We start from the raw sequence: 15141 nt of genomic DNA on the forward strand, positions 1-15141 counted from the left end.
CTTGATATCTGATGTTTGAAATCCGCCACGTAAGTAGAATTGCGGTTGGGACAGATCCGCAGGTTCTAACGCGGTGACTACTATGGGAGCTGAACCAGCCAAGAAAAAAAAGAGAGAAAGGACCTGAGCAGGGGCCATGAGAGAACCGCTACAAGCGGCCGTAGACGAGTATAGCTGATAAGGCCATGAAGCAAGCTCATGTAGAGGCGGTAGAACGAGTTGATGTGACATGAATGTAGGCTGTGACACCCACCACCAGTATTTGCTTAAATTTACCTTTAAACCACATGCAGTACATGTAAGTGTGATAGGCACATAGTACCATTCTCTAAACTATGTGATGTTGAAACGCCATTGTGTGTAGATGACCACCCAGATAGCCATTATGTGATGAAAAACCCATGATCTAAACTGGACAATGAGCATGTGAGAAGTAGTCACCACCAGTAATTTGCTAAGAGTATTATACTGTACCTTGAGCATTACGTGAAATAGAGTCTGATCTTGACGGACATCCGATGAGGACGATCATGTACATAGCAGCCTGATGGCAGATTACAGGAATTCTAAACCACCGCATTGAGTAATAAAGGTGATTAGTTTAGGTTAATTGATAGAGGTAGAATTAGGGTTCTAGCAGCGACATAAGAGCATATACACAGATACAATTCTTTAGGCTAGACTCCTGCGCATGCTTGATAAAACTCCATCTAACTGCCAGAACCTGCAGAGGAAACCTATCCTCCTCCCAAAAATAGAAAATGAGCCAGATCAGCATAACCATAAAAAAGAGATACTCAGTGTTAAACGAAGTCCCCGATAGGCTGACATGTGAAGGCCACAATAGGCAAAACTTCATAAACGGTAATGGACAAATGTACCTGATGACCACCATAGCAGAGTTATGCAAAGTGCCTCAACAGTCCGTGTAATGTGAAGGCAGCAACAGCCAGGTATGACCAAACAAGCCCTGATTATAACTTAAAAATCCATGTGAAATCAAAAATGACTTTACTAGCGCACCAAAGAGTGACCTGTGTAAAGATGAGGTGAGAGGCAAAGTTTCTCTGCATCTGCAGCCATGGAATTCCCACAAAGCTTGGATGACCCCATTTAACCATGGGAACCCGATGAGTGAACCCTTTGCAGAAGGATAAGAATGCATTAAATTTAAACAATGATACATTAATAGCCGATTAAACTTCAGTAGCTATTGAATCCTGTAAAAGCATAAAGCCCTTACACATAGATTTTTTGTATAACTTTAAAGCAGATGTTATGAGTGAGCATGCACTGTCGAGGACATTAAAGTCACGGAGCACAAACTAAATTAACAGAATAGTAGTAAGTATAACCTTCAGGTCCAAACTTTGACGAAATTTTAGGAGGAAATCCGGAGAGGAAGTCATCTATAGGTAGGAAGTACATAAAAACATCAGACTATAGAAGGCCTTAACGAATGCAAGTTACAAAATGGAATACTTTAATGCTCACCACACAGAAAGAGCACCAGCTAGTTATTTATCAGAGCAAACTAATGGCACATAGCTAAGCTAGAGCTAATCACCTTAAATATGCCCTGAGAATAGTAAAGAACACGGATTGTACAAAAAGTATGATAAAATGCTTAGTTAGTCAGTATGTTGTATATTGGGAACACTTCAGTGTTTGAGCATACAAAAAAGTGCCCGTTTACGTTCATGCTTTTATTCAGAGGGACGCTGGTGCCAAAATAGAAGGACCTCTTTGCAGAAATGGTCTATGCAACAGAAGACTTAAGTTGTAATACTTACCCCATTCCAGTAGCTAAAAAGCATTATTGTAGATAGACGCAAATGAACTAGGAATAGAATTATTGTAGATAGACGCAAATGAAACAATGACTGAATAAACAAAGCCAAAGCATATGATTAAGACAAAAAATACTTATCAGTATTTTTTTCGAGCAACGATCTTTATCAGTAGGCTATAAAGATTTTCAAGCCTTTAATAACGAGCCCTCGAAATGCCTCATTACAAATCACGTTTGAGTAAATAACCTTGCAGAGAATAAAATTTATGCCCAAGCGCATAAAACAAAAATGATACTTATAAAGGTGTAGGTTGATGAAGTGATGAAGGCGAGATGCCGAAGGAGACCGGGAGCCTTGTTTCCGACCACAGGCCCGGAGAGATTTCTGGTGCAGAGGCGTGTTCGTGAGCGTACAGATGAAGTATTTTGTGATTAGAGACCCAAGCAGCGCAGACGCCGGATCAGTCGGGAACCGCCCACGCACGGCGGGTCGCCATAGTCCTAGGTGGCTCTCCTGTGCCCCCGCTCCCCGTTTGCACCCATTGGCGCAGATGTTCGCTACCTTGACTGTTGTTGGTGTTCCGGACGGATGGTAGCATTTAGAACAATGTTGCTGCGCGAAGCTGTTTTTTTACACGTCCAAGGCGCTGAAAGCGACCCCTAATATACCGTGATATTTCGCGCCCTTCTGAAGCGCGACAATTTTTCCGGGGGAATCCCCTTATCGAAAACCGCGGAGGTGGGCTATGTCTTGAGTAGCAGATTGCGCCGTTTTGAAAAAACCTGGCAAACACTGGAAAAGTAGCACTCGGAAACTCTGCCAATGGTTTCCCCAACGATCCTCTGCCGAATACCAGCCTCAAGGCTTCATGTATCCACGCAAATCACTACGTAACGGATCCACGCCAAGAAAAAATCACACCCGGGCCGACACCTAGAGCACAAGCCTAAACGGTCTAAATGTGCTAATCTTGAAAATCAAAAATGACTTTACTAGCGCACCAAAGAGTGACCTGTGTAAAGATGAGGTGAGAGCCAAAGTTCTCTGCATCTGCAGCCATGGAATTCCCACAAAGCTTGATGACCCCATTTAACCATGGGAACCCGATGAGTGAACCCTTGCAGAAGGATAAGAATGCATTAAATTTAACAATGATACATTAATAGCCGATTAAACTTCAGTAGCTATTGAATCCTGTAAAAGCATAAAGCCCTTACACATAGATTTTTGTATAACTTTAAAGCAGATGTTATGAGTGAGCATGCACTGTCGAGGACATTAAAGTCACGGAGCACAAACTAAATTAACAGAATAGTAGTAAGTATAACCTTCAGGTCCAAACTTTGACGAAATTTTAGGAGGAAATCCGGAGAGGGAAGTCATCTATAGGTAGGAAGTACATAAAAAAACATCAGACTATAGAAGGCCTTAAACGAATGCAAGTTACAAAATGGAATACTTTAATGCTCACCACACAGAAAGAGCACCAGCTAGTTATTTATCAGAGCAAACTAATGGCACATAGCTAAGCTAGAGCTAATCACCTTAAATATGCCCTGAGAATAGTAAAAGAACACGGATTGTACAAAAGTATGATAAAATGCTTAGTTAGTCAGTATGTTGTATATTGGGAACACTTCAGTGTTTGAGCATACAAAAAAGTGCCCGTTTACGTTCATGCTTTTATTCAGAGGACGCTGGTGCAGAAATAGAAGGACCTCTTTGCAGAAATGGTCTATGCAACAGAAGACTTAAGTTGTAATACTTACCCCATTCCAGTAGCTAAAAAGCATTATTGTAGATAGACGCAAATGAAACTAGGAATAGGAATTATTGTAGGTAGACGTAAATGAAACAATGACTGAATAAACAAAGACAAAAGAATATGATTAAGTAGATAGATGCTTATGAGTATTTTTTTTAAGCAACGATCTTTATCAGTAGGCTATAAAGATTGTAAGCCTTTAATAACGAGCCTCGAAATGCCTCATTACAAATCAACGTTTGAGTAAATAACCTTGCAGAGAATAAAATTTATGCCCAAGCGCATAAAACAAAAATGATACTTATAAAAGGTGTAGGTTGATGAAGTGATGAAGGCGAGATGCCGAAGGAGACCGGGAGCCTTGTTTCCGACCACAGGCCCGGAGAGATTTCATGCGTGCAGGTTTACGTGAGCGTACAGATGAAATATTTTGTTGATAGAGACCCAAGCAGCGCCGACGCGACAGCTCGGAAAGCACCGGCGTTGCCACGTCCGCGATTTTTCCGCGGAATTGGGATATTTTAAACACTGTTGCTGCGAGTTGCTTTACATGTCCGCGGGTTGAAGCGACCCCAATAATGTGATATTTAGCGCCTGGAATGCGAATTTTTCCGGGGAACCCTTCTCGAAACGCGATTGGGCTAGTTTTGAGTAGCAATTGGCGGTTTTGAAAAAACCTGGCAACACTGGAAAGCACTCGGAACTCCGCCAATGTTTCACATCCTCTGCCGAAACAGCTCCGAAGCCTATGTATCATCCAAACACTACTAAACGACCAAAAACATTCACCGCGACACCAGAGCAAAGCCAACGATCTAATGTGCATCTTGAGAGGAATGTCAAACTCGCAAAGTTTGCAGAAGACGAACTGGTGCTGGTCATATAATTAGAATATCATCAAAAAGTTGATTTATTTCACTAATTCCATTCAAAAAGTGAAACTTGTGTATTATATTCATTTATTACACACAGACTGATATATTTTAAATGTTTATTTCTTTTAATTTTGATGATTATAACTGACAGCTAAGGAAAATCCCAAATTCAGTATCTCAGAAAATTGGAATATTGTGAAAAGGTTCAATATTGAAGACACCTGGTGCCACACTCTAATCAGCTAATTAACTCAAAACACCTGCAAAGGCCTTTAAATGGTCTCTCAGTCTAGTTTTGTAGGCTACACAATCATGGGGAAGACTGCTGACTTGACAGTTGTCCAAAAGACGACTATTGACACCTTGCATGGCGAAGGGAAGGAAAAGATGTGGTAGAAAAAAGTGTACAAGCAATAGGGATAACCGCACCCTGGAGAGGATTGTGAAACAAAACCCATTCAAAAATCTGGGGGAGATTCACAAAGAGTGGACTGCAGCTGGAGTCAGTGCTTCAAGAACCACTACGCACAGACGTATGCAGGACATGGGGTTTCAGCCTTTCGCATTCCTTGTCTCAAGCCACTCTTGAACAGCAGACAGCGTCAGAAGCATCTCGCCTGGGCTAAAGACAAAAAGGACTGGACTGCTGCTGAGTGGTCCAAATTTTATGTTCTGTGATGAAAGTAAATTCATTTGCATTTCCTTTGGAAATCAGGGTCCCAGAGTCTGGAGGAAGAGAGGAGAGGCACACAGTCCACGTTGCTTGAGGTCCAGTGTAAAGTTTCCACAGTCAGTGATGGTTTGGGGTGCCATGTCATCTGCTGGTGTTGGTCCACTGTGTTTTCTGAGGTCCAAGGTCAACGCAGCCGTATACCAGGAAGTTTTAGAGCACTTCATGGTTCCTGCTGCTGACCAACTTTATGGAGATGCAGATTTCATTTTCCAACAGGACTTGGCACCTGCACACAGTGCAGAAGCTACCAGTACCTGGTTTAAGGACCATGGTATCCCTGTTCTTAATTGGCCAGCAAACTCGCCTGACCTTAACCCCATAGAAAATCTGTGGGGTATTGTGAAGAGGAAGATGCGATATGCCAGACCCAAGAATGCAGAAGAGCTGAAGGCCACATATCAGAGCAACCTGGGCTCTCATAACAACTGAGCAGTGCCACAGACTGATCGACTCCATGCCACGCCACATTGCTGCAGTAATTCAGGCAAAAGGAACCCCAACTAAGTATTGAGTGCTGTACATGCTCATACTGTTCATGTTCATACTTTTCAGTTGGCCAAGATTTCTAAAAATCCTTTCTTTGTATTGGTCTTAAGTAATATTCTAATTTTCTGAGATACTGAATTTGGGATATTCCTTAGTTGTCAGTTATAATCATCAAAATTAAAAGAAATAAACATTTGAAATATATCAGTCTGTGTGTAATGAATTAATATAATATACAAGTTTCACTTTTTGAATGGAATTAGTGAAATAAATCAACTTTTTGATGATATTCTAATTATATGACCAGCACCTGTATATGCAAGTAACCCAGGAAAAGCCAGGCAATAAGTCGAGCGACAGTTTGAGCAAAAACTTCGCAGCAGTATCTGCAAACACAATGAAGTGTGAGTAGAGAGCTTTTATAATCCTCGTGTTAAGTGCCGATAGGCTAGATCTAATTGTAATGTGACGTGGCATTAAGTCTTCCTAGTAGAACTTGCGCTGATGCTCCCATTTCCTAGCAAGAGTACAGCGCCAACTTCAGTTACCTGGATGAGCCTGTGTTATAAGGTTTTACTGTTTGTTTTTGTTGTATAAAGTAAATCTGTTTGTTGCGACTGACCAATCAGAATCAAGTATTCCACAGAGCTGTGTAATAACAAAATATATATACTGTCTATATTTAATTTTTCTAATTCTATTAATACCAAGAATATAGTATTTTAGTGCTTACATGAGAAGGGAAATATGTTACTAAAACAGATTTGGTTTTTGTCATTTTTATACAATTCCTTAGTCTGACTGAGATATTTAAAACACTTTGTTTCATGAGATATACATTTAATAAAATGTGATATACTTGTATGCAATAGCGGATAAAAACATTACCACATAATGATCATCACTGATATTTTATTAAAAAAACTGAACCCAATCACATATATTATTCTGTAAATAAAATATTTTATATAAAAATGGGAAACAAAACAAGGTTTGAATATACATTATGAAATGCAGTGTAGCTTCTTTTAGACTGTTGTTCTTTTGTCCACTTTATCAATATGACCATTCACCCAAGTGCTCTCTGGATCTACACAGATCTCTCTCCCTGCTTTTGTCTGAAACCTGATGGGAAAGACACAGAAATAAGATTTAGGTCAAAGTTTTTTTGTTTCTTTGTTTTTTTATAATGGAGTTTCTTTACAGACTGACTTTACAGTTCGAAAATGAGATAATGTTGATGGCACTCACACAATAGCACGTCTGCCACAAATGCTGCTGGTCCAGTAGTAATACTTCACCAGTTTCACAGGAATCTTCACATTAGTGATCTCTTTTCCACAACACTTAGATTGTGCTGAACCAATTGAAATGACAGCTAAAATGTCGAGAAATAAGACAAAAGGTTTCAATTTGATCATGTCACAACATTTTAAATCACCAAATGCAACAAATGAAACTGCCATAAATAATTTTAAAATGATCCTTTTTGTTTTCATTCAAAAATAAAAAAAAGAGCCCTCACCACTTGAAGTCATCTGCACAGAGCAGAAGATCACCAGGAACAGCAAACACATCAGGCTTCTCATTCTTCAATATGTTTCTTCACAATGACAGAAAGAATATGTAGAAGTTCTGTAGAGCTTGAAGATCTCAGAGCTGTTGTGTCCAGAATAACATCTGAGCACCCTCTTATATACATAGTCAGAGACATATTCCTCATAAAGACATTCATGTAAATCCATTTCTGAGTATCAGCATTGCAGAATGAGAGCTGTTTTTAGCTCTTTCTTTTTCTCATCCGTTTTCTGCTTTGTTGATTATCTGAAAATGTGCCAAGTACTTTTCTTTCAGATTCACTGAAAACGTGGACAACAACACACAACTTCCTCTTTTGCAGGTCTTTCAAGCTCAGCATACAATTAACTAAATCTGAAGACTTTAATGATTAAATCTGAATTGTGCTGTCACCAAATATCAAGTGCTTAACCTTGACTCCTTACTCACATATAAACCCAAATACCTTGATTAACTGGTTTAGGTTTGTTTAATTAAAGCACTAAACTTAAGGAGCATCAGAAACAGGAGCGAGAACCCCTGCTCTAAGAAAACAAAACCACTTCCGGTCTCTAGTGATACTTGTGATCTAATAGAGAAGTTATAATAATTCAGCAACCAGTTAAACTGATTCACAGAACTGAAATATGAAAATATAATAACAGGAAAAGGACAGCTTCTCTTTTGCAGTAAGTGTCTAGGACAGATGATGCTGGTCCAGTAGTAAGAAGTCCCCTGTTTCAGAGAAATCTTCACATTAGTGATCTCTCCACAGCACTTTGATTGTGCCGCTTCAAGCACTAAAGCTGAAAAAATCTTATGCATCTGTTTGTTCATGCACAAATAAAGACAAAGGTTTTTGAGAATATTGGTATATATATTTTCAAATCACAAAGTGCAACACTAAATTGCAACAAGTAAAACTAAAACCTACCTAAATAATCTGAAAATAAAAGAGCCCTCAAGATGATCTGCTCCGAGCAGAAGAGCACCAGAAACAGCAGACATCAGGCTTCTCAGTCTTCAGTGAACAATGAATCAAAAAGAAGTTCAGCAGAGCTTCAAACTTTCTATTACAAAGTTACAAAAGCATGAATAAAATAGTACATTAACATTTTCATTTAGTTTATTTCAGTGTCCCTTTTTATCCCAATCAATCATTTAGAATCCTCAATATCAAAATTATTCAAATTCTATTTCCTCTACACTATATTACATTCAAATTTCCTTCTTTAGTTTATATTTGAATGCTTAACAGATCTGGTATTAACAAATTAGTTCAACTATATTTCTTCTCAATTGCTTTGGTTTATCTTTTGACTCCCTGACGGCACCTTCCTTAAAAAAAAAAAAAAAAAAAAAAAAAAAAAAAAGATTGTAGGAGATATGCGAGCGATTAGTAGATTTAAAAAAGAAAAAAAGTGGGTGCTTGGTTTCAGAAAACGAATACAGTTCGTAAAAAATGCTATGATGGAAAAGTCATGCTAACTTATTAATCCATACAAATAATTTAATCAATTAAAACCTTTTTTTATACTAGATTCAACTTGAATTTCAATACTATTAAACTGACTTTAAAATCTTAAGAAGTTTATAAGTTGAAACGGTAAAAGGTCACAGTGCATGTTAAATCTAAATGAACTTGTATCTTGTATAGTATCTGAAGACCTTGATTGCATGTTACCATAAAACTAACAATATAATTTGATTTTTGTTTCTTTTTTTTAAATGAACAATTCCTGTATAAAATGTGACAGCAACCTTTATATCAAACATTTTGAAATCGTCCACAGCTGAGCACCGCGGGAGGCAGATTGAGCGCGCGGAGTGAATGTGATGCACAAAGTCATTTTCAGATGCAATGGAAAAATAAAGCTGGATAAAAACATACACGAAACTTGTAAATAGTAAATAACATAGCCTAGATTAGGCCCATACTCTGTTCCTAAGTATATAATGTAAATTTGTTAACCCACAATAACACATTTTAACCGATAAACCGAATATTTTCGTTTGCTGCATGTTTTTTTTTTTTTTTTTTAACACGCTAAAAAATACATTAAGTTTGTGAGAGTTGCATTTTATTACATTCAGAAATAATAACGGCAGGCCTAATAATGCTATAGGCTAATGTACCAACAGGATATTTTTAGTTCCCTTCACTTTACAACAAATCCTTTAAATTTAACAAATTTATCAGAACAGAACAAGAATTACAAATATTTGATAAATATAATTGCAGAGTATAATAATATAGGCTTATAAAAAAAAAAAATAATAATTTAAAATAATTTAAAGCGATACATAAGGTAAGGTTGGGCTTATCTCTCTCATTCGGGACAAATCCAAACATCTTGCCCATTTGAAACTAAACTCTTATTCATGAGGTAAAATAGGCTTTGGATTTCACACGTGTTTCAGTATCGACGGGAAAAAAATCACAATGAACAAAAAATATGCCAAAGTGGACCGCCAGCGCGATCAAAGTCACAATTCACAATTTTTGGTCACACAGTAAAGGCATAATTCAAAAATGCAAAGTGTTAGCAGTTTGAAAAATCAAGAATAATAACAGAGTTAATAAGAATTATTTGTAAATGCTGGACCGCTCTCATTTCGCTCTGCATATGGAACCTGAAGATTATTAGTATTATTTTTTAACCAAGAATGAACCGAAATGAAAACATTTAGCTTTTAATCCGTATATATATATATATATATATATATATATATATATATATATATATATATACATATATATATATATATATATATATATATATATAATGACTGTTTAATAACAATAGCATGCATAAGAGCCTTTGTGTAAAGGTCTTTGTTTAAATTTTTAATGAGTAGACTGTAGCCTAAGACTATCCTATTTTTTAATGGCTTTTAAGGATGTTATAATGTATATTATAATGTTATTGTTGTTTTACGTCTTCCTTTCATTTTACAATTACATTCATTTCGCAATCCGTCCCTTTGCGCCACCTGGCGGTAGTTTCGCGAATGATTTTAACACAGGAGGCCCAAGACACAGGATGTTCATAAATCAGATTCTGGCACCATTTAACTCGTGTCTGTCAATTATATGTTGGGGGAGGGGCGATACACGGAGACCGCAAATATAGAGAGAAGTCATCGCCATTTTGAGTTAATGCAGCTACCTGGAGACCTTACATGAATTCGTGTCGAGAAACACAAAGTATGGACTCAGCCGCAGCAGTTTTTTTTTTTTTGCAAATTCAAAAATGACATTAAAGAGATACAACTTAGCATACATTACATAAAATGTATTAACAATACATCCAAAGTCATCTGAAATCATGGAAGAGAAGAGAGAGAGAGAGAGAGAGAAAAGCAGGGACAGAACAAGTAAATAAAAGAGAATTATATATATATATAAAAAAAAACCAACCAAGGGAATTATTAATAATAACAAAAAGACACAAAAATACATCAAACCAAGTATTAATCACGGTACATGAAATATCTTATCATATCTCCTAAAAAAAGAAATACTTTTTTTGTTATTAATTAATCTTAGTGATTTAATTAAATGTTCTACTTCACATAAGAAATCTATAAAAGTAGGTACCATGTTTTCCTCCATGTAATATTATCTATTTTAGATAGAATTAAAATTCCCCTTTTGGAGAAATTGAGTTTCGAGATTGAGAAAGTTGACAAATAAATGTATTATTATATTCTTTACTTAAAAGTGAAACACCTCCCAAAAATAACTGCGAAAGTTGTTTTGTGCATGACTCATGGCAAAGGGAAGCTTTCATTAGACATATTAATCCATCAGGAATTGCCTTTATAACAGAGTTAAATTCTTTAAACGGAACGGGACATTGATGGATATTCATAAATCATTCATAAGATAACAAATCACCATTAGAGTTGAATAGATCAGCAAAAAAAAAATATATATGTTTTCATTAAACCATTTATCAAAAAAGATTGATCTATTTCTAACTTTAATATCCAAATTATTCCATATGATGGTTTTGTGGGGGGAAAAGTTGTACAGGCTAACAAAGCTTGTTAATGAAATCTAGCCAGTTTAATAGGTAATTTACCAGTAGAGTAATTGCTTTTAATCAAAAAAGAAAGGCCATCTACCCTCTTAAATATATTATTAGGAATAAAATACCACAAAGAATCTGACTCAAGCAAACATCATTTTAACCAATTAATTTTAAATCTATTGTTAGTATCATCAAAATTCAGGACTTCAAGACCCCCATCACTCCTTTTGTTTGCTAAAACATATTTCTTCAATTTGTGAGATTTATTGCTCCAAATAAAATCAAGAAAAATATTATCTATATTTTTGGAGGTGTTATTATCTACAGCTAAAGACAGGGAAGGGTACACAAATCTGGATAATCCTTCTGTTTCGGATAAGAAAACTCTGCCTAAAATTGATAAATCTCTTTGGACTTTATCACTTTAGATAAGGGGATGCAGAAAGTGTTATAAATGACTTGTGTACATATACAAATAATTTGTAACAGGTAAGAAAGGTCTACAAATGATATGTAACACATTTATAAGTGATGAATAGTTTACACTTTAGATTAGGGGATGCAGAAAGCTACTAATGATCAGTTTGATTTATTTCATGATTTAAACTTTTTTTAAGATAACTTACAACACATTTGTAAAATCGTTAGCATACCACTCATTAATCATTTATGAACATATAGTCATTTTTTGTAAATGTTTTGTTCATCATTAACTATTAACTTATAAGTGACTTATAACTGAATTAATAAAACATTACTAAAATGTTAACTTATCACTTATTAATTATTTATGAATGTATAGTCATGTTTTGTAAATGATTAGTTCATTAACTAATAATTTATAAATGACTTATAACGGAACGTTATTATAAAGTGTTACGAATACTTAGTACACTTTGAAGTAAAGTCTCAATAAACTACTAGTTTAGTAGTTTTATACTGCAAGTATACTCATAAATTTTCTTTAAGTGAACTTTACATCATACTTTAAGTATACTACTATTTCCCTATTTAGGTTTTAATTTGTATATATTTTGTTATATGAATATCTGAACATACAAAACATCCGAAGAAAGAACAGGGTATCTGCTCGTAAACAAAAACATTTTATTCTAGCTTCATGCATTCTTTTTTTTTAACTCTTTAATGTGGGTAAGTTTCATAAAAAAAATAAAGAAATAACATTTTGAACAAAACGCTGAAAAAAGACTATGAATTGGATTCAGAATGATAATCATGTAGTAGAAACACCCCAAAGCTTGACTGTAATTATTACCCCTTCATCGGTCGACATTTTATTCCATAACGTTACAGTTTTGATGCTGTTTCATGTCAGATGATTGTGTTAGATTACATGTGCTAGTATCTGTTGTTTCTGTTTCTTCTTCACTTGTGTTTTTTTGGAAATTCTGTACAGAAGATGTGTACTAGCACCCTCTACCATATAACAACGAAAACACAGATTCTAGGAGCATAAGTATAGCTCAAATATATTTAGACTTTTTGTAAGTATAAGTCAAGTATATTTAAATGTCATTTTATGTATATTTCTGAGGAGTACATAAAACCCATTTCTCAGAAGTACATAAAAAGTAAACTAAAAGCACACTTTTCTATTTTTAGTTTAAAAGAAGTATACTAATAGCACACTTGAATAAACTCATTTTTCGTAAAGCTAGGCACATTGGGCACACAGCATAGGTCACAGGATAAGGAAGACAAAATTCATTTAGCCTATAATTTTGTTCAGTATAAAAACAACAGAAACCATCACAGAATTTGTAATGGTTTTACTGGTTATAGTGAGAATTTAATCGGTTTTATTGGTTTTAATGCTGGTTTTCTCTAGTGGTATTTTTTTTTTTTTTTTTTTTTTTTTTTTTTCATTGTTAAAACTACTATCCTAATGCAATATGGCCCAAAACACACTACAGGAAACAATTTTTAATGGTTAATAGTTGATGGTTTGGATGGTTTGTAATGTTTTTTATGGTGTTTATAGTTAGAATTTCTGTGATGGTTTCTATTGTTTTTTTTAAGCAGGATCATCCAAGTATGTGGTTTTGCTATGTTAACATAGTTGGTTACCTAAAGTGTACATATATTAGTACATAAAAGGTACAAAATTGTTCCTTTTAAGAAGGTACCACCCCAGTGACAGAGTTTACATGAAAACCTAGATAATTCCACATACTTACAGGCAGCTTAATCCATGTCAAAGTTTCTGTTAAAGTAGCGGTTTCGGTTCATCTACTCAAAACTACTACTCTTAATATTTTGATTTGCACTTTGACGTCTGGGTCCAAGGTGCTGCGATTATCATTGGTTGCTGTGTACCTTTAGGATACCAGTATGGACCCTTTAAGTAAGGTGCACTTTTTTTTTTTTGACCCAGTGACACCCGGCTTAACTTTATCTCTGAGAGTGAATCCACAAATGCATCCTTCTTATAATAATAGCTGCTATATATGTTTAAGACTCATTTATACTGAGAGAGAAAATTAGTAGGTGTGATAAACACTGCATGAATTAAATAATTGATATGTTAGCATTGTATATAATACTTAAAAAACATTATTACTAATGGAAAATATTACTAATAAATATACTGGAAAACCTGCTTTTGTCATTTTGTAATTCGAAGTATCGTATTATAATGCAGACTGTACATTATGACCACAACAGATCAATCACTATTTTTGAAATATACATTTTTAAAATACCCAACACAGCATTAATTCATTCTCAAAAATGAGCTGGAAAAACAAATGATTATTATTTGAATCAGCTAAGATGAAAAATGACTTATTATTATGAAAGATCTCAATCAGAAAACAACTTTAAATATTCGCTTTTATTATAAAAAAGACATGTTAAAGTCCACAAAACACAACAATGCAACTTTACATTAATTTACATTAATTTTAATTTACATTAATTATATTGATTTATGTTTTTTTTGATTTTGGTGTACAATGAAATATAATTTAAACAAATTTAAGATAAATAATCGCTCTACAGAAATAATAGAGAAATAATTATAAACATTTTCCCCAATAAATGCTGAACAAGATACAGTATTTATACTGTAGTGCTTAGAGGCTTTGTTGTAGTAGAGGTTGTTGTTCTGCTGTTCACTTTTGCAATATGGCTGTTCACCCAGCTGCTGTCTGGATCTAAACAGAACTCCCTTCCAGCAGCAGTTCGAAACCTAGGGCCGAAAAAACATCAAAACAACTTTTAAGTAAGAGATTTCACTAAATAGACTCATTCAGTTTGACTCCAAAAATCTTTAGAGGACACTTACACAATAGCTGATATGGGACAGCTGTTTCCGGTCCGGTAAAAAGACACCACCAGCTTCAAAGGAATTTTCTTTTTATAGAACTGGACACAGCATGATGATGATTCAAGTGCATGAGGAGCTGAAAGAATTCAATACGTATTAGAACCAGTGTCAAAATGTCAAAAAGTTTACCTTTAAACTTAATATACATTTATTTTTAAACCTGCATTGAGTTTTCATTGCATTGAAGTACATAATGTCAAATCACTACCCACCACTTGAAGTCAGCTGAAGAGAGCAGAACAGCACCAGCAGCAACAGAGACATCAGGATTCTCATTCTTCAGAGTATCTGCTCACACAAAATCTGGTCTAGAAGTGTGTGCTGAATGATTTGCTTGGTCACTGTTATATAGTGAGGGAGAGAGAAGTTCTTGGAGCAGATGTTCACAGAACGTTGAAGCAACACTGAATGAGGATCAATATCTGTTCCTTTTTTTTTTTTTTTTTTTTTTTTGTCTGTTACTACATTTCTTTATGGTAAAAAGAATGTTTTTCCTGGAAAGACAGACCATCTTGCTAGACATAAAATATGGAGTTTGGCAATATA

General features: G+C 35.2%; 2 protein-coding genes across 3 annotated transcripts in view; both read right to left on the reverse strand.

Annotated features, from left to right (window-relative positions):
* Nucleotides 1-6595: 6595 nt before the first annotated feature.
* Nucleotides 6596-15141, reverse strand: part of LOC109095550 (C-C motif chemokine 4-like) — a 56514-nt gene continuing 47968 nt past the window's right edge. Inside the window, exons 3-5 of one of the 2 annotated variants that reach the window (XM_042753673.1) lie at nt 7178-7276; nt 6904-7030; nt 6596-6777 (exon numbers count right to left, since the gene is read on the reverse strand). In XM_042753673.1, coding sequence (XP_042609607.1) covers nt 6681-6777; nt 6904-7030; nt 7178-7241 — 288 coding nt within the window. In that variant the 5' untranslated portion in view covers nt 7242-7276 and the 3' untranslated portion in view covers nt 6596-6680. The remainder of the gene's footprint in view (nt 6778-6903; nt 7031-7177; nt 7277-15141) is intronic. The other variant, XM_042753674.1, reaches the window with a different exon arrangement.
* Nucleotides 14219-14951, reverse strand: LOC109095551 (C-C motif chemokine 4-like). Its single transcript, XM_019109271.2, has 3 exons — nt 14808-14951; nt 14554-14671; nt 14219-14457 (listed from the first exon to the last, which is right to left on the reverse strand). Exons 1-3 carry the CDS (start codon nt 14869-14871, stop codon nt 14328-14330), a joined length of 312 nt encoding a protein of 103 aa, XP_018964816.1. The 5' UTR covers nt 14872-14951; the 3' UTR covers nt 14219-14327.

This window comes from Cyprinus carpio, chromosome B25, assembly GCF_018340385.1.
Source record: "Cyprinus carpio isolate SPL01 chromosome B25, ASM1834038v1, whole genome shotgun sequence".
Lineage (NCBI taxonomy): Eukaryota > Metazoa > Chordata > Actinopteri > Cypriniformes > Cyprinidae > Cyprinus > Cyprinus carpio.